The 22,040-nt window shown below is 46.0% G+C and overlaps 1 protein-coding gene across 1 annotated transcript in view; it reads right to left on the bottom strand.

Annotated features, from left to right (window-relative positions):
- Positions 1 to 694: 694 nt before the first annotated feature.
- LOC112265448 (FRAS1-related extracellular matrix protein 2-like) overlaps positions 695 to 22,040 on the bottom strand; it is a 149,746-nt gene continuing 128,400 nt past the window's right edge. The window contains exons 19-26 of the mRNA XM_042296117.1: positions 8,348 to 8,540; positions 6,240 to 6,344; positions 5,879 to 6,006; positions 3,894 to 4,028; positions 3,322 to 3,448; positions 2,522 to 2,709; positions 2,214 to 2,360; positions 695 to 1,740 (exon numbers count right to left, since the gene is read on the bottom strand). Coding sequence (XP_042152051.1) covers positions 1,006 to 1,740; positions 2,214 to 2,360; positions 2,522 to 2,709; positions 3,322 to 3,448; positions 3,894 to 4,028; positions 5,879 to 6,006; positions 6,240 to 6,344; positions 8,348 to 8,540 — 1,758 coding nt within the window. The 3' untranslated portion in view covers positions 695 to 1,005. The remainder of the gene's footprint in view (positions 1,741 to 2,213; positions 2,361 to 2,521; positions 2,710 to 3,321; positions 3,449 to 3,893; positions 4,029 to 5,878; positions 6,007 to 6,239; positions 6,345 to 8,347; positions 8,541 to 22,040) is intronic.

Below are 22,040 nucleotides of genomic sequence, written 5' to 3'. Positions count from 1 at the left end.
AGCAGACCTGGGTTCAAATACTATTTTAAATCATGTAAAATACTTAAGCTGTGATGAATTGAGCTTGCCTGTTGTAATGGAACCAATATAAATGTCCCACTGGGCACTCCAGGCAGGCTAAAGCAAATATATTTGAAAGATTTCAAATAGTGTTTGAACCCAGGTCTGACAGAGAGCTACAATAGGACATTACAGTAGGACATTATTGTAGGACATTACAGTAGGACATATTCCCAGTGTTAGCAGACTATTGACAGTGGCTTGACACGGGATAACAAGCACACGTTAACAACTATGACAGTTCTATGCCAATTTTGCGTTCATACTGAATACCAGGAATACCGGTATTTGACTCTGGGCCTGGAAGGTAGAAACACTTCTGGCTTTCATTCTTTCCTTCTAATCAGGAACTGATTACATTGTGGGCCACTCTAGCCAATCAGTAACATTAATCAATCAATCAGTCAATCAATGAACTACAAGGTAGAAAAGACAACCATCAGTGTTGCTGCCCTACAGGCCTGGAGCTGAATAGCCCTGCTACATGGTCTTTTACCAACTCACTGGACCACCATCCATCTTACAGAACAGAGGCATCTGCTGCTTTAGCACCTTTGGACAAATCATAAACGTTTTTGGGATCAAGTGTGACATCATAAAACAAAGCAATAATAAACGTGGGCAAGTGCCTTAAACAGAACAGGTTACAGGTACTGCCCTAGATGGGGCAGTCTCCCCATATAGATAAGATTGTTTTACCTCTATGGTCTCCCCTACAGCAGAGCAGAAGAGCTGCAAGATTTCAAGTAGGTTTTTGTACAGAACTAAACTCTCATTGTTGATTGTGTTGTTTCAGTTGTCCCATCCCTCTCTTTTATGTCCCAATGTAAAAAACAAAACAAATAGGCACATATATTTTTTATCTGTCAGCGTTTATTTTTATGTGGTGAATGTCTGTCTGTCTGTCTGTCTCAGTGGTCGTGTCGAAGGAAGTCTGTCTGTCTATCAGACCTCTGAGCTGTCCAAGCCACCGCTAGTGAACCCTGATGTTATCATGGGCTCAGTGGAGCATGATGTTGCCGTGGGAACCTCCATCTTCTTCTTATTTTCCTCTCTGGACCGTACGGTTAGCACTATGACGATGATGATGAGGATGGTGAGGAGGAGGCCCACCAGGATCCCTATGATCAAGACCAGGCCGTCCTCGCTCTCCACAGGATGGTTCAGCTCCCTGGGCACCACACCCCGAGTGAGGACCTCCCGGTCAGGGCTGGTGCGGCGCTGGCGGCTAAGGTCCAGGGAGATATGGAGAATATTGGTGCCACGGTTGTTGTCCAGGCCGATGTCCTCTGTTAGGTCTGGCACCCCGTTTGCTGACCGCCTGGAGCGAGACTGGGACTGGGACGGTCCTCCTGCAGCCATAGTTTGACGCTGGGTTTCTCTGTCCATGCTGCTGTGTTGGGTCAGGGAGTGGCCTCCTGCAGACATAGTTTGACGCTGGGTTTCTCTGTCCATGCTGCTGTGTTGGGTCAGGGAGTGGCCTCCTGCAGACATAGTTTGACGCTGGGTTTCTCTGTCCATGCTGCTGTGTTGGGTCAGAGAGTGGCCTCCTGCAGACATACTGCTGTGCTGGATGAGTGTGTGGTACTCCAGACTTCTCTTCCCGATGCCCCTGTTGGCATTCTCTCTGGAGCGGACAGTGTAGATGGTGTGGATGAACCACTCTCTCCCTGCTGACACCTGGACACCAGAGGAACAGGGTTAGTCATAAGGGCTGGGTAGTTTACTTGACAATGAAAGGAACAATTTCTGGTCCTACTGCTGATCATTAAAACTTTCATTGAGTCTTTCATTGAAACGATAACAAAGCGCCACCCTGCCTCTGTTTTGGGCCTCTGGAGAAATGTAATGACTCTAAAATTCATCAACAGTTGAACTAAGCTCATGAGGCATTTACAAGTATAAGTTATATTCGTAAATAATCAATGGGTGTATATCATTCATTTACAAGTTAAATCCGTGGAAGTGAGTGTTAGAAATAGGAATTAGACAGGGATGTTTCTTCTCCACTATTCTTTTCACGCTTGCTATAGAACCACTGGCAGAAAGAATACGTCAAGATTCAAAGATAACAGGAATTGTCATCGATAAATAGTGTGGTGTAAATAAGCAGGATGTGTGTTGTGTTCTGTTGCGTAGGGTCCAGGAACTACCTGGAACAGTGCTGTAGAGTCCATGCTGAAGCCGTCAGATCCAGGCTGTCTGACCAGGGCCAGGGCCTGAGGGTCGTCTACAGCCAGCAGAGCCCTGAACCCGACGTTACCAAACGACCTGGCCTGGGTCTCTGGCTGGGCCTTATCCTGGAGGAGGAGAGGGAAACACTAGTAAACACTGTACCAATATTGGACCATGTCAAGGTCTATAGGGTATTTATGTGAATTTACCCTGTACTACGTCCTTGTCTGCATCTCAAATGATCCCCACATAATGCACTACGGGCCCTGTACTGTACTGTACTTACGATGATCTTGAATCTGTAGAGCAGCGAGGGAGCATCAGCCAGACAGCCATACTCATTGTTGTTGGGGTTGTACTTGGGCACATATCCATCCGCGCCGGTGCACAGGAACACCTTCTCTATGTTACAGATAAAGGAATCTCCCAGGTTCTGGACTGGATCCACCATCACTCTGCCATAGATCATATCCCCTGGGAGGAGATCAGCTGTGAGTTAATACAGTAATAAATCAATCAATCAAACAGATAGTCAATGGGGCTACCTCCATCCCAAATAGCACCCTATTCCCTATGTAGTGCACTACTTCTAATCAGGACCCATGAGAAGGTGGTGTTTGTGAGAAGGCTGTATTTGTTTGTAGCGTTACAGTACCTTGTGAGAAGGCGGTGTTGGTTTGTAGCGTTACAGTACCCTGTGAGAAGGCGGTGTTGGTTTGTAGCGTTACAGTACCTTGTGAGAAGGCGGTGTTGGTTTGTAGCGTTACAGTACCCTTGTGAGAAGGCGGTGTTGGTTTGTAGCGTTACAGTACCTTGTGAGAAGGCGGTGTTGGTTTGTAGCGTTACAGTACCCTGTGAGAAGGCGGTGTTGGTTTGTAGCATTACAGTACCCTGTGAGAAGGCGGTGTTGGTTTGTAACGTTACAGTACCTTGTGTGAAGGCTGTGTTTGTTTGTAGCGTTATAGTACCCTGTGAGTAGGCGTTGTTGGTTTGTAGCGTTACAGTACCTTGTTGAGAAGGCGGTTTAGGTTTGTAGCGTTACAGTACCTTGTGAGAAGGCGGTGTTGGTTTGTAGCATTACAGTACCTTGTGAGAAGGCGGTGTCGCTCTCCTGTCCGAAGCCCATGGATCCATCAGACAGCCACAGAGATCTTTTAGACAGCAGCAACATCTGAGTGTTCAGACTGAACTCAGCCGCAACCGGGTCACTCACCTGGGATAGGACACACACAACACAAAGTTTTACCATCTTAGGATAGGGCAACACATACCATTCAGTTACCATCAGAGAACAGACCAATCACAGTGTTACCATCAGTCTACACCTCCTAAGCTGTTTCCCACTAAAGTACATCTCTGTGTGAACTCAAAGATTGTCATCTCACAGACACCTTTAATGGCATGACATTGATGTACACTCTTAGAAAAAAGGGTTCCAAAGGGGTTCTTCGGCTGTCCCCATAGGAGAACCCTTTTTGGTTTCAGGTAGAACCCTTTTGAGTTCCATGTAGAACGCATTCTATAGACGGTTCTAAATGGAACCCAAAATGGTTCTACCTGCAACCAAAAATGGTTCTCTTATGGGGACAGCCGAAGAACCCTTTAAGGTTCTAGAAGATAGCACGATTGTAGTAACGTTAATCCTCGGGTGATCTGACCTGCTGGAAGCGTATGTCCAGGTCGAAGGTGACAGGTTCTCTGGGATTACAGACAGGAGGCAGGGAGTACTCCAGACTGGGGGGAGAGGTACAGGGCAGCAGCTTCACTGTGTAGGTACCTGAGTAGTCACGCACCTGGGAGAGAGAGGGGACATAAGACACAGTTATTTACTTCAGGTTGAAGCTTTATTTAATCAGGTCATTTAGAACAAATAATATATTTTTACTTTTAGTTATTTTACAGTAGTGCCGATAACACACTACGACTTAAGAAAGAAATTCTGTAAATGGCATATGCTAGTCCCAAGTCTTTACACTAAAGACACAGAGAAATCAGATTTTAAAATACACTGCTCAAAAAAATAAAGGGAACACTAAAATAACACATCATAGATCTGAATGAATGAAATATTCTTATTAAATACTTTTTTCTTTACATAGTTGAATGTGCTGACAACAAAATCACACAAAAATTATCAATGGAAATCAAATTTATCAACCCATGGAGGTCTGGATTTGGAGTCACACAAAATTAAAGTGGAAAACCACACTACAGGCTGATCCAACTTTGATGTAATGTCCTTAAAACAAGTCAAAATGAGGCTCAGTAGTGTGTGTGGCCTCCACGTGCCTGTATGACCTCCCTACAATGCCTGGGCATGCTCCTGATGAGGTGGCGGATGGTCTCCTGAGGGATCTCCTCACAGACCTGGACTAAAGCATCCGCCAACTCCTGGACAGTCTGTGGTGCAACGTGGCGTTGATGGATGGAGCGAGACATGATGTCCCAGATGTGCTCAATTGGATTCAGGTCTGGGGAACGGGCGGTCCAGTCCATAGCATCAATGCCTTCCTCTTGCAGGAACTGCTGACACACTCCAGCCACATGAGGTCTAGAATTGTCTTGCATTAGGAGGAACCCAGGGCCAACCGCACCAGCATATGGTCTCACAAGGGGTCTGAGTATCTCATCTCGGTACCTAATGGCAGTCAGGCTACCTCTGGCAAGCACATGGAGGGCTGTGCGCCCCCCAAAGAAATGCCACCCCACACCATGACTGACCCACCGCCAAACCGGTCATGCTGGAGGATGTTGCAGGCAGCAGAACGTTCTCCACGGCGACTCCAGACTCTGTCACGTCTGTCACATGTGCTCAGTGTGAACCTGCTTTCATCTGTAAAGAGCACAGGGCGCCAGTGGCGAATTTGCCAATCTTGGTGTTCTCTGGCAAATGCCAAACGTCCTGCACGGTGTTGGGCTGTAAGCACAACCCCCACCTGTGGACGTCGGGCCCTCATACCACCCTCATGGAGTCTGTTTCTGACCTTTTTGAGCAGACACATGCACATTTGTGGCCTGCTGGAGGTCATTTTGCAGGGCTCTGGCAGTGCTCCTCCTGCTCCTCCTTGCACAAAGGCGGAGGTAGCGGTCCTGCTGCTGGGTTGTTGCCCTCCTACGGCCTCCTCCACGTCTCCTGATGTACTGGCCTGTCTCCTGGTAGCGCCTCCATGCTCTGGACACTACGCTGACAGACACAGCAAACCTTCTTGCCACAGCTCGCATTGATGTGCCATCCTGGATGAGCTGCACTACCTGAGCCACTTGTGTGGGTTGTAGACTCCGTCTCATGCTACAACTAGAGTGAAAGCACCGCCAGCATTCAAAAGTGACCAAAACATCAGCCAGGAAGCATAGGAACTGAGAAGTGGTCTGTGGTCACCACCTGCAGAACCACTCCTTTATTGTGGGTGTCTTGCTAATTGCCTATCATTTCCACCTGTTGTCTATTCCATTTGCACAACAGCATGTGAAATTTATTGTCAATCGGTGTTGCTTCCTAAGTGGACAGTTTGATTTCACAGAAGTGTGATTGACTTGGAGTTACATTGTGTTGTTTAAGTGTTCCCTTTATTATTTTGAGCAGTGTATATACTCTATATTGATAACTCAGTATTAAAGATAAAAGAAAAGATGTTGTCCTCACAGCGAAGTCTGATGTAAAGGTCCACTGCTGCATGGGCTGGTTGTAGGTGGGCTCGCTCCTCACCAGGCTGAGGTTAAAGGTCACCCCAGGGTGGTCCGCACACATCACCATGGACGACAGAGAGGACGCTGGGTACAGACACAGGTAAGGCTAATAGAGAACTGAAGGGGAATATGTACAGATTCAAGCGTGTCAGAGTAGGACTGCTGACTTAGGATCAGTTTTACATCACAATGTTTAAGATTACATGGACCTGATCCTAGATCAGCACTCCTACTCTGAGACACTTGATACATACGGTGGGTTACTAGTTTAAGCCCATGGATGTACTGTATGAAAATAGTAGATAATGTGAACATACCAGAGTGTGATATGACAAACAGTCCTCTGAATCGAGCCTCTGTTCTGAAGTTGACCACTAGACGACCCTGTTCGTTGATACGCATACTGGTGGGGTACAGGGCTCCTACAGAATACAGCCGGTCAGTCTCCCTGTCACACCGACCTAACACATCCCTACTAGTATAGCCCACCCATTGAGAAAGGTGCAGTAAAGGCCACCTGCAGAATGCACCCCATCGGTCACACCAAACTAACACATCCTCATTCAAATCAAATCAAATCAAATTTTATTTGTCACATACACATGGTTAGCAGATGTTAATGCGAGTGTAGCGAAATGCTTGTGCTTCTAGTTCCGACAATGCAGTAATAACGAACAAGTAATCTAACTAACAATTCCAAAAAACTACTGTCTTATACACAGTGTAAGGGGATAACGTGGCCACGCAGTCGTGGGTGAACAGGGAGTACAGGAGAGGGCTCAGAACGCACCCTTGTGGGGCCCCAGTGTTGAGGATCAGCGGGGAGGAGATGTTGTTGCCTACCCTCACCACCTGGGGGCGGCCCGTCAGGAAGTCCAGTACCCAGTTGCACAGGGCGGGGTCGAGACCCAGGGTCTCGAGCTTGATGACGAGCTTGGAGGGTACTATGGTGTTGAATGCCGAGCTGTAGTCGATGAACAGCATTCTCACATAGGTATTCCTCTTGTCCAGATGGGTTAGGGCAGTGTGCAGTGTGGTTGAGATTGCATCGTCTGTGGACCTATTTGGGCGGTAAGCAAATTGGAGTGGGTCTAGGGTGTCAGGTAGGGTGGAGGTGATATGGTCCTTGACTAGTCTCTCAAAGCACTTCATGATGACGGATGTGAGTGCTACGGGCGGTAGTCGTTTAGCTCAGTTACCTTAGCTTTCTTGGGAACAGGAACAATGGTGGCCCTCTTGAAGCATGTGGGAACAGCAGACTGGTATAGGGATTGATTGAATATGTCCGTAAACACACCGACCAGCTGGTCTGCGCATGCTCTGAGGGCGCGGCTGGGGATGCCGTCTGGGCCTGCAGCCTTGCGAGGGTTAACACGTTTAAATGTCTTACTCACTTCGGCTGCAGTGAAGGAGAGACCGCATGTTTTCGTTGCAGGCCGTGTCAGTGGCACTGTATTGTCCTCAAAGCGGGCAAAAAAGTTATTTAGTCTGCCTGGGAGCAAGACATCCTGGTCCGTGACTGGGCTGGGTTTCTTCCTGTAGTCCGTGATTGACTGTAGACCCTGCCACATGCCTCTTGTGTCTGAGCCGTTGAATTGAGATTCTACTTTGTCTCTGTACTGGCGCTTAGCTTGTTTGATAGCCTTGCGGAGGGAATAGCTGCACTGTTTGTATTCAGTCATGTTACCAGACACCTTGCCCTGATTAAAAGCAGTGGTTCGCGCCTTCAGTTTCACACGAATGCTGCCATCAATCCACGGTTTCTGGTTAGGGAATGTTTTAATCGTTGCTATGGGAACGACATCTTCAACGCACGTTCTAATGAACTCGCACACCGAATCAGCGTATTCGTCAATGTTGTTGTTTGACGCAATACGAAACATCTCCCAGTCCACGTGATGGAAGCAGTCTTGGAGTGTGAAGTCAGCTTGGTCAGACCAGCGTTGGACAGACCTCAGCGTGGGAGCTTCTTGTTTTAGTTTCTGTCTGTAGGCAGGGATCAACAAAATGGAGTCGTGGTCAGCTTTTCCAAAGGGGGCGGGGCAGGGCCTTATATGCGTCACGGAAGTTAGAGTAACAATGATCCAGGGTCTTTCCACCCCTGGTTGCGCAATCGATATGCTGATAAAATTTAGGGAGTCTTGTTTTCAGATTAGCCTTGTTAAAATCCCCAGCTACAATGAATGCAGCCTCCGGATAAATCGTTTCCAGTTTGCAGAGAGTTAAATAAAGTTCGTTCAGAGCCATCGATGTGTCTGCTTGGGGGGGGATATATACGGCTGTGATTATAATCGAAGAGGTATACATTGCTGTAACATAACAATATCATCTGTGCTCGAAGCACACCAGACAGTGTTGTATTTGTTTGTTTGTTTTTGCCTCATTCTGTAAAGAGTGAATATATTTAATTTGATGTGAGACTTGCCTTGTAGCTCAGCCTCAGGAGGGCTACCGATGCCGTCCCGCCACAAGATGGCAGTGTCGTATACGAAGGTGAGTCGTAGCTCAGACTGCAGGTCAAAATGCTGCCAGCCCCCTGCCCCCACCGGGGAGTGGAACACATAGGAGACATGGAGGGGCACCCGGAGGGTCACATAGGACTGGACCAGGTTCAACACCTAGAGACATATCAAATCAAGCTGTATTTAACATGCATTTAAACATCAATATACTTTACAGTAACACAGAATACTAGCAATAGTAGGTTCAAGCTACAGAGACAGGAAAAAGAGGGAGAAATAAAGAGAGAAATAGAGAGAGGAAAACAAGTGAGAGAAAGAGAGAAAGAAGAGAGAGTGAAAGAGAAAGAGAAATAAAGAAGAGAGAGTGAAAGAGAGAGAGAGAGACTATAGCAGCACCAAGATATTTTGCACAGATTCTGCCAGACCTGGACCCTGACAGTAAATCTCAGTAAGGCAAAAACAAATGGTGTTCCAAAAAAGGGCCAGTTGCCAGGACCACAAATACAAATTCCATCTAGACATTGTTGCCCTAGAGCACACAAAAAACTATACATACTTCGGCCTAAACATCAGTGTCACAGCTAACTTCCATGAAGCTGTTTTATTGATTTATTTCCCCTTTATTTAACCAGGTAGGCTAGTTGAGAACACCTTTATTTAACCAGGTAGGCTAGTTGAGAACACCTTTATTTAACCAGGTAGGCTAGTTGAGAACACCTTTATTTAACCAGGTAGGCTAGTTGAGAACACCTTTATTTAACCAGGTAGGCTAGTTGAGAACACCTTTATTTAACCAGGTAGGCTAGTTGAGAACACCTTTATTTAACCAGGTAGGCTAGTTGAGAACACCTTTATTTAACCAGGTAGGCTAGTTGAGAACACCTTTATTTAACCAGGTAGGCTAGTTAAGAACACCTTTATTTAACCAGGTAGGCCAGTTGAGAACAAGTTCTCATTTACAACTGTGACCTGGCCAAGATAAAGCATAGCAGTGTGAACAGACAACACAGAGTTACACATGGAGTAAACAATTAACAAGTCAATAACACAGTGGAAAAAAAAGAGAGTCTATATACATTGTGTGCAAAAGGCATGAGGAGGTAGGCCAATAATTACAATTTTGCAGATTAACACTGGAGTGATAAATGATCAGATGGTCATGTACAGGTAGAGATATTGGTGTGCGAAAGAGCAGAAAAGTAAATAAATATAAACAGTATGGGGATGAGGTAGGTAAAATTGGGTGGACTATTTACCGATAGACTATGTACAGCTGCAGCGATCGGTTAGCTGCACAGATAGCAGATGTTTGAAGTTGCTGAGGGAGATAAGTCTCCAACTTCAGCGATTTTTGCAATTCGTTCCAGTCACAGGCAGCAGAGAACTGGAACGAAAGGCGGCCAAATGAGGTGTTGGCTTTAGGGATGATCAGTGAGATACACCTACTGGAGCGCGTGCTACGGGTGGGTGTTGCCATCGTGACCAGTGAACTGAGATAAGGCGGAGCTTTACCTAGCATAGACTTGTAGATGACCTGGAGCCAGTGGGTCTGGCGACGAATATGTAATGAGGGCCAGCCGACTAGAGCATACAGGTTGCAGTGGTGGGTGGTATAAGGGGCTTTGTTAACAAAACGGATGGCACTGTGATAAACTGCATCCAGTTTGCTGAGTAGAGTATTGGAAGCTATTTTGTAGATGACATCGCCGAAGTCGAGGATCGGTAGGATAGTCAGTTTTACTAGGGTAAGTTTGGCGGCGTGAGTGAAGGAGGCTTTGTTGCGGAATAGAAAGCCGATTCTAGATTTGATTTTAGATTGGAGATGTTTGAAATTAGTCTGGAAGGAGAGTTTACAGTCTAGCCAGACACCTAGGTACTTATAGATGTCCACATATTCTAGGTCGGAACCATCCAGGGTGGTGATGCTAGTCGGGCGTGCGGGTGCAGGCAGCGAACGGTTGAAAAGCATGCATTTGGTTTTTACTAGCGTTTAAGAGCAGTTGGAGGCCACGGAAGGAGTGTTTTATGGCATTGAAGCTCGTTTGGAGGTTAGATAGCACAGTGTCCAATGACGGGCCGGAAGTATACAGAATGGTGTCGTCTGCGTAGAGGTGGATCAGGGAATCACCCGCAGCAAGAGCAACATCATTGATATATACAGAGAAAAGAGTCGGCCCGAGAATTGAACCCTGTGGCACCCCCATAGCGACTGCCAGAGGACCGGACAGCATGCCCTCCGATTTGACACACTGAACTCTGTCTGCAAAGTAGTTGGTGAACCAGGCAAGGCAGTCATCAGAAAAACCGAGGCTACTGAGTCTGCCGATAAGAATATGGTGATTGACAGAGTCGAAAGCCTTGGCAAGGTCGATGAAGACTGCTGCACAGTACTGTCTTTTATCGATGGCGGTTATGATATCGTTTAGTGGCTGAGGTGCACCCGTGACCGGCTCGGAAACCAGATTGCACAGCGGAGAAGGTACGGTGGGATTCGAGATGGTCAGTGACCTGTTTGTTGACTTGGCATTCGAAGACCTTAGATAGGCAGGGCAGGATGGATATAGGTCTGTAACAGTTTGGGTCCAGGGTGTCTCCCCCTTTGAAGAGGAGGATGACTGCGGTAGCTTTCCAATCATTGGGGATCTCAGACAATATGAGAGGTTGGACAGGCTGGTAATAAGGGTTGCGACAATGGCGGCGGGTAGTTTCAGAAATAGAGGGTTCAGATTGTCAAGCCCAGCTGATTTGTACGGGGCCATCCTGTGAATGATCTGAGAGGCAAGTAGGGCATTCTATGCCATCAAAAGGAACATCAAATTCAACATTCCAATTAAGACCTGGCTAAAAATACTTGAATCCGTTATAGAACTCATTGCCCTTTATGGTTGTGAGGTCTGGGGTCCGCTCACCAACCAAGAATTCACAAAATAGGACAAACACCAAATTGAGACTTTGCATGCAGAATTCTGCAAAAATATCCCCAGTGTACAACGTAGAACACCAAATAATGAATGCAGAACAGAATTAGGCCGATACCCGCTAATTATCAAAATTCAGAAATGAGCTGTTAAATTTTACAACCACCTAAAAGGAAGCGATTCCCAAACCTTCCATAACAAAGCCATCACCTACAGAGAGATGAACCTGGAAAAGAGTCCCCTAAGCAAGCTAGTCCTGGGGCTCTGTTCAAAAACACAAACAAACCCACAGAGCCCCAGGACAGCAACACAATTAGACCAAACCAAATCATGAGAAAACAAAAGATAATTACTTGACACATTGGAAAGAATTGACAAAAAAACAGCTGCACTTCCTAACCTCCTGCCAAACATATTTCCCTCAGATTACACACTCACAAAGAATTCGAAAAGAACTCCAATTTTGATAAACTCCCATATCTATTGGGTGAAAGACAGTACCACAGTGTGCCATCACAGCAGCAAGATTTTTGACCTGTTGCCACAAGAAAAGGGCAATTAGTGAAGAACACCATTGTAAATAGAACCTATATTTATGTTTATGTATTTTTTATTTACTTTAACTATTTGCACATCATTACAACACTGTATATAGACATAATATGACATTTGTGTCACGCCCTGACCATAGAGATCTTTTTATTCTCTGTGTTTGGTTGGTGTGACTCGGGTGGGAAACTCTATGTTCTGTGTTTCTATGTTTTGGCCGGGTATGGTTCTCAATCAGGGACAGCTGTCTATCGTTGTCTCTGATTGGGAATCATTACTTAGGCAGCCCTTTTTTCCTTTTGTTTTTGTTAATGGCCTGTATAGCCCTAGTAAGCTTCACGGTCGTTTTTCTTGTTTTGTTAGCGACATTTATAATAAAGAAAAATGTACGCTCACCACGCTGCACCTTGGTCCAGTCATTTTCACGACGACAGCGATCGTGACAATTTGACATGTTTTTTTTTTGTTGGGGGGGGGGTACTTTGTGAGTGTAATGTTTACTGTTAATTTTTATTGTTTATTTCACTTTTGTCTATTATCTATTTCACTTGCTTTGTCAATGTAAACATATGCTTCCCATGCCAATAAAGTCCTTACATTGAATTGAATGGAAAGAGGGGGAGAAAGAGGGTGAGAGAGAGAGAGAAATAGAGACTGATAGAAGTACATACATTACATCAGACTTTGCTAAATGCATTTAAGCATCCACACACTTAAACATCCAACAAGCAGGTTGTTTACAAAAGGTCCCTAGTACTAATTAATATATAGGCCTATACTAAACATTCACAAGCTGCCTATCTGTATGGAGCTTGCATATACCTCATGGGAACAGTATTCAGACACACTCATAACTTAACATATACCTCATGGGAACAGTATTCAGACACACTCGTAACTTGATGTATGATTATGGCTTGGTCTTTATCTATATTCTATAGATTCATGCGATTATGTATGTAATACATATAGCAGGTGTTACGGTGGCTGACGTAGTGCTAAAGTATAGCGTGATCAATAAGTGTTACTATCAGCAGACAGCATCGTACCACTTAATATACACGGAGTGTCCAAAACATTAAGAACATCTGCTCTTTCCAAGACACAGACTGACCAGGTAAATCCAGGTGAAAGCTGTGATCCATTACTGATGTCACTTGTTAAATAAACCTCAATCAGTGTAGATGAAGGGGAGGAGGCAGGTTAAAGAAGGATTGTTAAGCCTTGAGACATGGATGGTGTATGTGTGTGAATGGGCAAGACAAAATCTTTAAGTGCATTTGAACTGGGTATGGTAGTAGGTGCCAGGCGCACCGGTTTGTGTCAAGAACTGCAACGCTGCCGGGCTTTCAAGCTCAACAGTTTCCCGTGTGTTTCAAAAATGGTTCACTACCCAAAGGACATCCAGCCAACTTGACACAACTGTGGGAGGCATTGGAATCAACATGGGCCAGCATCCCTTTCAACACCTTGTAGTCCATGCCCTGACAAATTGGGGCTGTTCTGAGGGCAAACGGGGGTGCAACTCAATATTAGGAATGTGTTCCTAATGTTTTGTACACTCAGTGTATATACACAGTGCTGTACTGTATGGGCTGTACTAGTACTACTGGAGCTCTTATGGAATCAAGAGGGTTTACATTGACTCTGAAATTTACACTGGCCACATTTCAGAGAGATGGTATCTTTCCAACAGAGTTGAATCCAGATATATAGCAACAATAGCAAACCATTACATTTACAGAGAGAGAGAGCGAGAGAGACAGAAAGAGATAGTAAGGGAGGGAGAAAGAGAGTGAGAGAGACAGAAAGAGATAGTAAGGGAGGGAGAGAGAGAGAGAGAGAGACAGAAAGAGATAGAAAGGGAGGGAGAGAGAGAGAGAGAGAGACAGAAAGAGATAGAAAGGGAGGGAGAAAGAGAGAGAGAGAGACAGAAAGAGATAGTAAGGGAGGGAGAGAGAGAGAGAGAGAGACAGAAAGAGATAGAAAGGGAGGGAGAGAGAGAGAGAGAGAGACAGAAAGAGAGAGAAAGGGAGGGAGAGAGAGAGAGAGAGAGACAGAAAGAGATAGAAAGGGAGGGAGAAAGAGAGCGAGAGAGACAGAAAGAGATAGTAAGGGAGGGAGAGAGAGAGAGAGAGAGAGAAAGAGATAGAAAGGGAGGGAGAAAGAGAGCGAGAGAGACAGAAAGAGAGAAAGAAAGGGGGAGAGAGAGAGAGAGAGAGACAGAAAGAGATAGAAAGGGAGGGAGAAAGAGAGCGAGAGAGACAGAAAGAGATAGTAAGGGAGGGAGAGAGAGAGAGAGAGAGAGAAAAAGAGATAGAAAGGGAGGGAGAAAGAGAGCGAGAGAGACAGAAAGAGATAGAAAGGGAGGAGAGAGAGAGAGAAAGAGATAGAAAGGGAGGGAGAAAGAGAGCGAGAGAGACAGAAAGAGATAGAAAGGGAGGGAGAGAGAGAGAGCGAGAGAGACAGAAAGAGATAGAAAGGGAGAGAGAGACAGAAAGAGATAGAAAGGGAGGGAGAGAGAGAGAGAGAGAGACAGAAAGAGATAGAAGGAAAGGACAGAGAGAGAGAGAGAGAGAGAGAGAGAAAGAGATAGAAAGGGAGGGAGAAAGAGAGAGACAGAAAGAGATAGAAAGGGAGAGAGAGAAAGGACAGAAAGAGAGAGAGAGAGAGAGAGAGAGAGAAAGAGATAGAAAGGGAGGGAGAGAAGAGAGCGAGAGAGACAGAAAGAGATAGAAGGGAGGGAGAAGAGAGCGAGAGAGACAGAAAGAGATAGAAAGGGAGGGAGAGAGAGAGCGAGAGAGAAAGAAAGAGATAGAAAGGGAGGGAGAGAGAGAGAGAGAGAGACAGAAAGAGATAGAAAGGGAGGGAGAGAGAGAGCGAGAGAGACAGAAAGAGATAGAAAGGGAGAGAGAAAGAGAGAGAGAGAGACAGAAAGAGAGAAAGGAAGGGAGAAAGAGAGAGAGAGAGAGAGCGAGAGAGACAGAAAGAGATAAAGGGAGGGAGAAAGAGAGAGAGAGCGAAAGAGACAGAAAGGGAGGGAAAGAGAGGGAGAGAGAGACAGAAAGAGATAGAAAGGGAGGGAGAGAGAGAGAGAAAGAGATAGAAAGGGAGGGAGAAAGTGAGAGAGAAAGATAGAAAGGGAGGGAGAAAGTGAGAGAGAAGAAAGAGATAGAAAGGGAGGGAGAAAGTGAGAGAGAAGAGAGATAGAAAGGAGGGAGAAAGTAAGAGAGAAAGGGATGGAGAAAGTGAGAGAGAAAGAGAGAGAAGAAAGAGAGGGAGGGAGGGAGAGAGAGAGAGAAAAGAGAAAAGAGATAGAAAGGATGGGAGAAAGAGAGAGAGCGAGAGAGACAGAAAGAGATAGAAAGGAGAGGGAGAAAGAGAGAGAGAAAGAGATAGAAAGGGAGAAGAGAAGGAGAGAAAGAGAGAGAGAGAGAGCGAGAGAGACAGAAAGAGATAAAAGGGAGGGAGAAAGAGAGAGAGAGAGACAGAAAGAGATAGAAAGGGAGGGAAAGAGAGAGAGCGAGAGAGAGACAGAAAGAGATAGAAAGGGAGGGAGAGAGAGAGAGAAAGAGATAGAAAGGGAGGGAGAAAGTGAGAGAGACAGAAAGATAGAAAGGGAGGGAGAGAAGTGAGAGAGAAAGAAAGAGATAGAAAGGGAGGGAGAAAGAGAGAGAGAGACAGAAAGAGATAGAAAGGGAGGGAGAAAGTAAGAGAGAAAGGACAGATGGAGAAAGTGAGAGAGAAAGAGATAGAAAGGGAGGGAGGGAGGGAGAAAGAGAGAGAGCAAAAGAGACAAAGAGATAGAAAGGATGGGAGGAGAGAGAGAGAGCGAGAGAGACAGAAAGAGATAGAAAGGGAGGGAGAAAGAGAGAGAGAGAGAGACAGAAAGAGAGAAAGGAAGGGAGAAAGAGAGAGAGAGAGAGAGCGAGAGAGACAGAAAGAGATAAAGGGAGGGAGAAAGAGAGAGAGAGCGAAAGAGACAGAAAGGGAGGGAAAGAGAGGGAGAGAGAGCGAAAGAGATAGAAAGGAAGGGAGAAAGAGAGAGCGAAAGATACAGAAAGGGAGGGAGAGAGAGAGAGAAAGAGATAGAAAGGGAGGGAGAAAGTGAGAGAGAAAGAGAGAAAGGGAGGGAGAAAGTGAGAGACAGAAAGAGATAGAAAGGGAGGGAGAAAGTAAGAGAGAAAGGGATGGAAAGAAAGAGAGAGAGAAAGAGACAGAAAGAGATAGAAGGGAGGGAGAAAGAGAGAGAGCAAAAGAGACAAAGAGATAGAAAGGATGGGAGAAAGAGAGAGAGCGAGAGAGACAGAAAGAGGGAGAGAGAGAGAGAAAGAGATAGAAAGGGAGGGAGAAAGAGAGAGCGAAAGATACAGAAAGGGAGGGAGAGAGAGAGAGAAAGAGATAGAAAGGGAGGGAGAAAGTGAGAGAGAAAGATAGAAAGGGAGGGAGAAAGTGAGAGAGAAAGAGAGAAAGGGATGGAGAAAGTGAGAGAGAAAGAGATAGAAAGGGAGGGAGGGAGGGAGAAAGAGAGAGAGCAAAAGAGACAGAGATAGAAAGGATGGGAGAAAGAGAGAGAGCGAGAGAGACAGAAAGAGAGAAAGGGAGGGAGAAAGAGAGAGAGAGAGAGCGAAAGAGACAGAAAGGGAGGGAGAGAGAGCGAAAGAGATAGAAAGGGAGGGAGAAAGAGAGAGAGAGAGAGAGAAAGAGACAGAAAGGGAGGGAGAGAGAGAGAGAGAAAGGGAGGGAGAAAGTGAGAGAGAAAGAGAGAAAGGGAGGGAGAAAGTGAGAGAGAAAGAGATAGAAAGGGAGGGAGGGAGAAAGTGAGAGGGAAAGAAATAGAAAGGGAGGGAGAGAGAAAGAGAGAGAGCGAGAGATAGAAAGGGAGGGAGAGAGAAAGAGAGAGCGAGAAAGGGAGGGTGAAAGAGAGAGAGCAAGAGATAGAAATGGAGGGAGAGAGAGAGAGCGAGAGAGAAAGAGAGAGAGACAAGAGATAGAAAGGGAGGGAGAGAGAAAGAGAGAAAGAGAGAAAGGGAGGGTGAAAGAGAGAGAGCAAGAGATAGAAATGGAGGGAGAGAGAGAGAGCGAAAGAGATAGAAAGGGAGGGAGAAAGAGAGAGAGCGAAAGAGACAGAAAGGGAGGGAGAGAGAGAGAGAGAGAAAGGGAGGGAGAAAGTGAGAGAGAAAGAGAGGGAGAAAGTGAGAGAGAAAGAGATAGAAAGGGAGGGAGGGAGAAAGTGAGAGAGAAAGAGATAGAAAGGGAGGGAGAGAGAAAGAGAGAGAGCGAGAGATAGAAAGGGAGGGAGAGAGAAAGAGAGAGAGCGAGAGAGAGAAAGGGAGGGTGAAAGAGAGAGAGCAAGAGATAGAAATGGAGGGAGAAAGAGAGAGCGAGAGAGAGAAAGGGAGGGAGAAAGATAGAGAGAGCGAGAGGGAGAGAAAGAGATAGAAATGGAGGGAGAAAGATAGAGAGAGAGAGCAAGAGTGATAGAAAGGGAGGGAGAAAGAGAGAGAGCGAGAGAGAGAAAGGGACTGTGAAAGAGGGAGAGAGAAAGAGAGGGAGAAATGGAGAGAGAGAGAGAAAGAGAGAGAAAGCGAGAGAGACAAAGAGATAGAAAGGAAGGGAGAAAGAGAGAGAGAGCGAGAGAGAGAGACAGAAAGAGAAAGGAGGGAGGGAGAAAGAAAGAGAGAGAAAGAGATAGAAAGGGAGGGAGAGAGAAAGAGAGAGAGCGAGAGATAGAAAGGGAGGGAGAGAGAAAGAGAGAGAGCGAGAGAGAGAAAGGGAGGGTGAAAGAGAGAGAGCAAGAGATAGAAATGGAGGGAGAAAGAGAGAGCGAGAGAGAGAAAGGGAGGGAGAAAGATAGAGAGAGCGAGAGGGAGAGAAAGAGATAGAGAGAGAGCAAGAGATGATAGAAAGGGAGGGAGAAAGAGAGAGAGCGAGAGAGAGAGAAAGGGACTGAAAGAGGGAGAGAGAAAGAGATAGAAATGGAGGGAGAAAGATAGAGAGAGAGAGCAAGAGTGATAGAAAGGGAGGGAGAAAGAGAGAGAGAGCAAGAGTGATAGAAAGGGAGGGAGAAAGAGAGAGAGCGAGAGAGAGAAAGGGACTGTGAAAGAGGGAGAGAGAAAGAGATAGAAATGGAGGGAGAGAGAAAGAGAGAGCGAGAGAGACAAAGAGATAGAAAGGAAGGGAGAAAGAGAGAGAGAGCGAGAGAGAGAGACAGAAAGAGATAGAAAGGGAGGGAGAAAGAGAGTGAGAGAGAGCGGAAGAGACAGAAAGGGAGGGAGAAAGAGAGAGAGAAAGGAAGGGAGAAAAAGAGAGAGCGAGAGAGACAGAAAGAGATAGAAAGGGAGGGAGAAAGAGAGAGAGAGAGACAGAAAGAGAGAAAGGAAGGGAGAAAGAGAGAGAGAGAGACCGGAAGAGAGAGAGAGCGGAAGAGAAAGAGAGAGAGAGAGAGAGCGGAAGAGAGAGAGAGAGAGCGCGAAAGAGACAGACAGAGACAGAGAGCAAGAGTGATAGAAAGGGAGGGAGAAAGAGAGAGAGCGAGAGAGAGAGAAAGGGACTGTGAAAGAGGGAGAGAGAGAGAGCTAGAAAGGGAGGAAGAAAGAGAGAGCGAGAGAGACAGAAAGAGATAGAAAGGGAGGGAGAAAGAGAGAGAGAGAGAGAGAGAGCGAAAGAGACAGAAAGAGATAGAGAGAGAGAGAGAGCGGAAGAGACAGAAAGGGAGGGAGAGAGAGAGAGAGAAAGGAAGGGAGAAAGAGAGAGAGCGAGAGAGACAGAAAGAGACAGAAAGAGATAGAAAGGGAGGGAGAAAGAGAGAGCGAGAAAGAAGGAAGGAGGAGAGAGAGAGTAAAGGGATTTGAATGGTATCTGCTCCATCTGGTGACCTACGAGAGGGGTACCTGTCTGCACTAGCTCTCCCTTCATGCTGGGACCTGCCTATGCCCTGGGTGAGAGAGAAGGGGGGAGAGAGAGAAAGAAGAGGAGAAAAGCGAGAGAGAGAAAGGAGAGAGAGAAGGAAAGAGGAGAGAGATCGATCTCAGAGAACTGGTAGAACCCAGAGAGAGTTGAGGCAGATGATTTGCTGTATGACCCTGGCACTGCCTGCTGAGACCTAATGGATTCCTGTGGTCTGATAAGCTGGGGACAAAGCCTCTCACCATGACACACAGTGACAGAGTCAGTCCCAGTGAGAGGCCAGTCTGGGGCCCCAAGCTTAGTCGGACTCAGTCTCTCTGTACTCCTCAACCTCTCCACTCAGCCCCCCAGCCTCCCAGTCAGTCGATCAGACCCTTAAGGGCCTCTCAGGTCAGAGACAACACAGGGGCACAAATAATGTTCCTCTAGACAAGAGCTATTGAGTCTTTCTGTTTGTTCTTACTGGCCAAACTGATTGAAGCTTACAGTACAACTCATATGGATGTGACACAGGCAGACCCTGCAGTAGGGGTATAGGGTTTCTGGGTGAATAGAGACATGTCTGTAGTACCTGGTGGGGTCTCATTCTCTCTCTTAGTTATGGATCTTACTTAAAACAACACAGTGATGCTTAATGCACTTTAGTCTCTGGCTATTTATCAAATGGCAACTTATTCCCTATGGGCCCTGGTCAAAAGTAATGCATTACAAAACAAAGATAATGGTGTGCCATTTGGGCCAGTGATACTTTAAAGCACCTCAGTCTGTTGTCACATGGCTGCCAGCGACTAGCAACAGCACGTCAAATCTGCAGATAGGAGGGCCATTGTTAAACCAGTGTTGGTACACAGTACTAAAGCAGACCCTGACATTCAGGATTATCAAAGTGCTGATCAACTCTGACCTCTCCCACAAAGCTCTGTCTGGTCAGAATATGAACTTATTTCAGTTTCAGGGTAAACAAATGGGCTGACGCTGGATTTACAACCTGTCAGACGGAAAGTCAGAAAGTGTGGAGGAAGTTTACTTTAGAAGAGAATGATGATCACCGCCTCCATAAAATATTATCTTATACTTCCTATGTATCTTAACTCATCCATGTTTGCATGCAATATCCATTTACAGTATAATTTATCTTGCAAAATGGAATTTCACTTTATATAGAATGTAATGATATTCCATGGAGTTGGTGTCTTTTCAACCATACAATATGCTTAACCTTAAATTGTGTTAGTAGTTAGCCTCTCATAAATTCTACATGCACTGTTGATTTCTTTCCTTTACACACGCATGCACACGCACACACACACACACACACTGCTAGGGAGCGTCTAGTTGATGATCTACAGCAGGGAGGATCTGTAGCGTGAGGAGACCTTTACCACAACATGTCCTTAGCTCCTGTGTGTGTGTGTGTGTCTAGCGTGAGGAGACCTTAACCATACCAAGACCTTTGCTCTCTCTCTCTCTCTGCAGGCAGCTCTTCTCTCTGCAGGCATCTCTCCTCTCTGTAGGCATCTCTTTATGACCACAGCCTGCTTAATTAAGTGCTAGTGAACTAATAGACTGACTGGGGTTTAACTACACTGAAGTGACTGGAGGTTTCCAAGGGAAATCTACATGACAGGAGCACTGAACCATATGACCAGGGTTTGAGATCTCCACTCAGGGAGGGAGGAAGAGAGGGGGAGACAGAGAGAGAGGGGGAGAGAGAGAGAGGGAGAGAGAGAGAGAGAGAGAGAGAGAAGTAGGGAGGGAGTTTAAGACCTGTAAGAGCGGACCCTCCCTCAACACAGCAGCAGCTGTTTAAAGAGCACAGCACAAAAAAGAGCAGAAGGTTTTAATAATGCTGTGAATGTTGGAGAAGCCATTTTGACAAGATAAATAGCAGGCCTCGTGATGAGTTGTGGGAATCCATAAAGCCCTGTGTTTGGTTAGTTATTAGTGGTGAGGTTAAGATGGGCTTTAGAAGAACAACGTCTGAGAGGGGTAGCTACAGTGGGGCAAAAAAGTATTTAGTCAGCCACCAATTGTGCAAGTTCTCCCACTTAAAAAGATGAGAGAGGCCTGTAATTTTCATCATAGGTACACTTTAACTATGACAGACAAAATGAGAAAAAAAAATCCAGAAAATCACATTGTAGGATTTTTAATGAATTTATTTGCAAATTATGGTGGAAAATAAGTATTTGGTCAATAACAAAAGTTTATCTCAATACTTTGTTATATACCCTTTGTTGGCAATGACAGAGGTCAAACGTTTTCTGTAAGTCTTCACAAGGTTTTCACACACTGTTGCTGGTATTTTGGCCCATTCCTCCATGCAGATCTCCTCTAGAGCAGTGATTTTTTGGGGGGCTGTTGCTGGGCAACACGGACTTTCAACTCCCTCCAAAGATTTTCTATGGGGTTGAGATCTGGAGACTGGCTAGGCCACTCCAGGACCTTGAAGTGCTTCTTACGAAGCCACTCCTTCGTTGCCCGGGCGGTGTGTTTGGGATCATTGTCACGCTGAAAGACCCAGCCACGTTTCATCTTCAATGCCCTTGCTGATGGATGGAGGTTTTCACTCAAAATCTCACGATACATGGCCCCATTCATTCTTTCCTTTACACGGATCAGTCGTCCTGGTCCCTTTGCAGAAGAACAGGCCCAAAGCATGATGTTTCCAACCCCATGCTTCACAGTAGGTATGGTGTACTTTGGATGCAACTCAGCATTCTATGTCCTCCAAACACAACGAGTTGTGTTTTTACCAAAAAGTTATATTTTGGTTTCATCTGACCATATGACCTTCTCCCAATCTTCTTCTGGTTCATCCAAATGCTCTCTAGCAAACTTCAGACAGGCCTGGACATGTACTGGCTTAAGCAGGGGGACACGTCTGGCACTGCAGGATTTGAGTCCCTGGCGGCGTAGTGTGTTACTGATGGTAGGCTTTGTTACTTTGGTCCCAGCTCTCTGCAGGTCATTCACTAGGTCCCCCCGTGTGGTTCTGGGATTTTTGCTCACCGTTCTTGTGATCATTTTGACCCCACGGGGTGAGATCTTGCGTGGAGCCCCAGATCGAGGGAGATTATCAGTGGTCTTGTATGTCTTCCATTTCCTAATAATTGCTCCCACAGTTGATTTCTTCAAACCAAGCTGCTTACCTATTGCAGATTCAGTCTTCCCAGCCTGGTGCAGGTCTACAATTTTGTTTCTGGTGTCCTTTGACAGCTCTTGGCCTTGGCCATAGTGGAGTTTGGAGTGTGACTGTTTGAGGTTGTGGACAGGTGTC

The sequence above is a fragment of the Oncorhynchus tshawytscha genome, linkage group LG13, assembly GCF_018296145.1.
Source record: "Oncorhynchus tshawytscha isolate Ot180627B linkage group LG13, Otsh_v2.0, whole genome shotgun sequence".
Taxonomy (NCBI): Eukaryota; Metazoa; Chordata; class Actinopteri; order Salmoniformes; family Salmonidae; genus Oncorhynchus; species Oncorhynchus tshawytscha.
The sequence above is the reverse complement of the archived record's forward strand: the minus strand, read 5'-3'. Positions and strand labels throughout refer to the sequence as shown.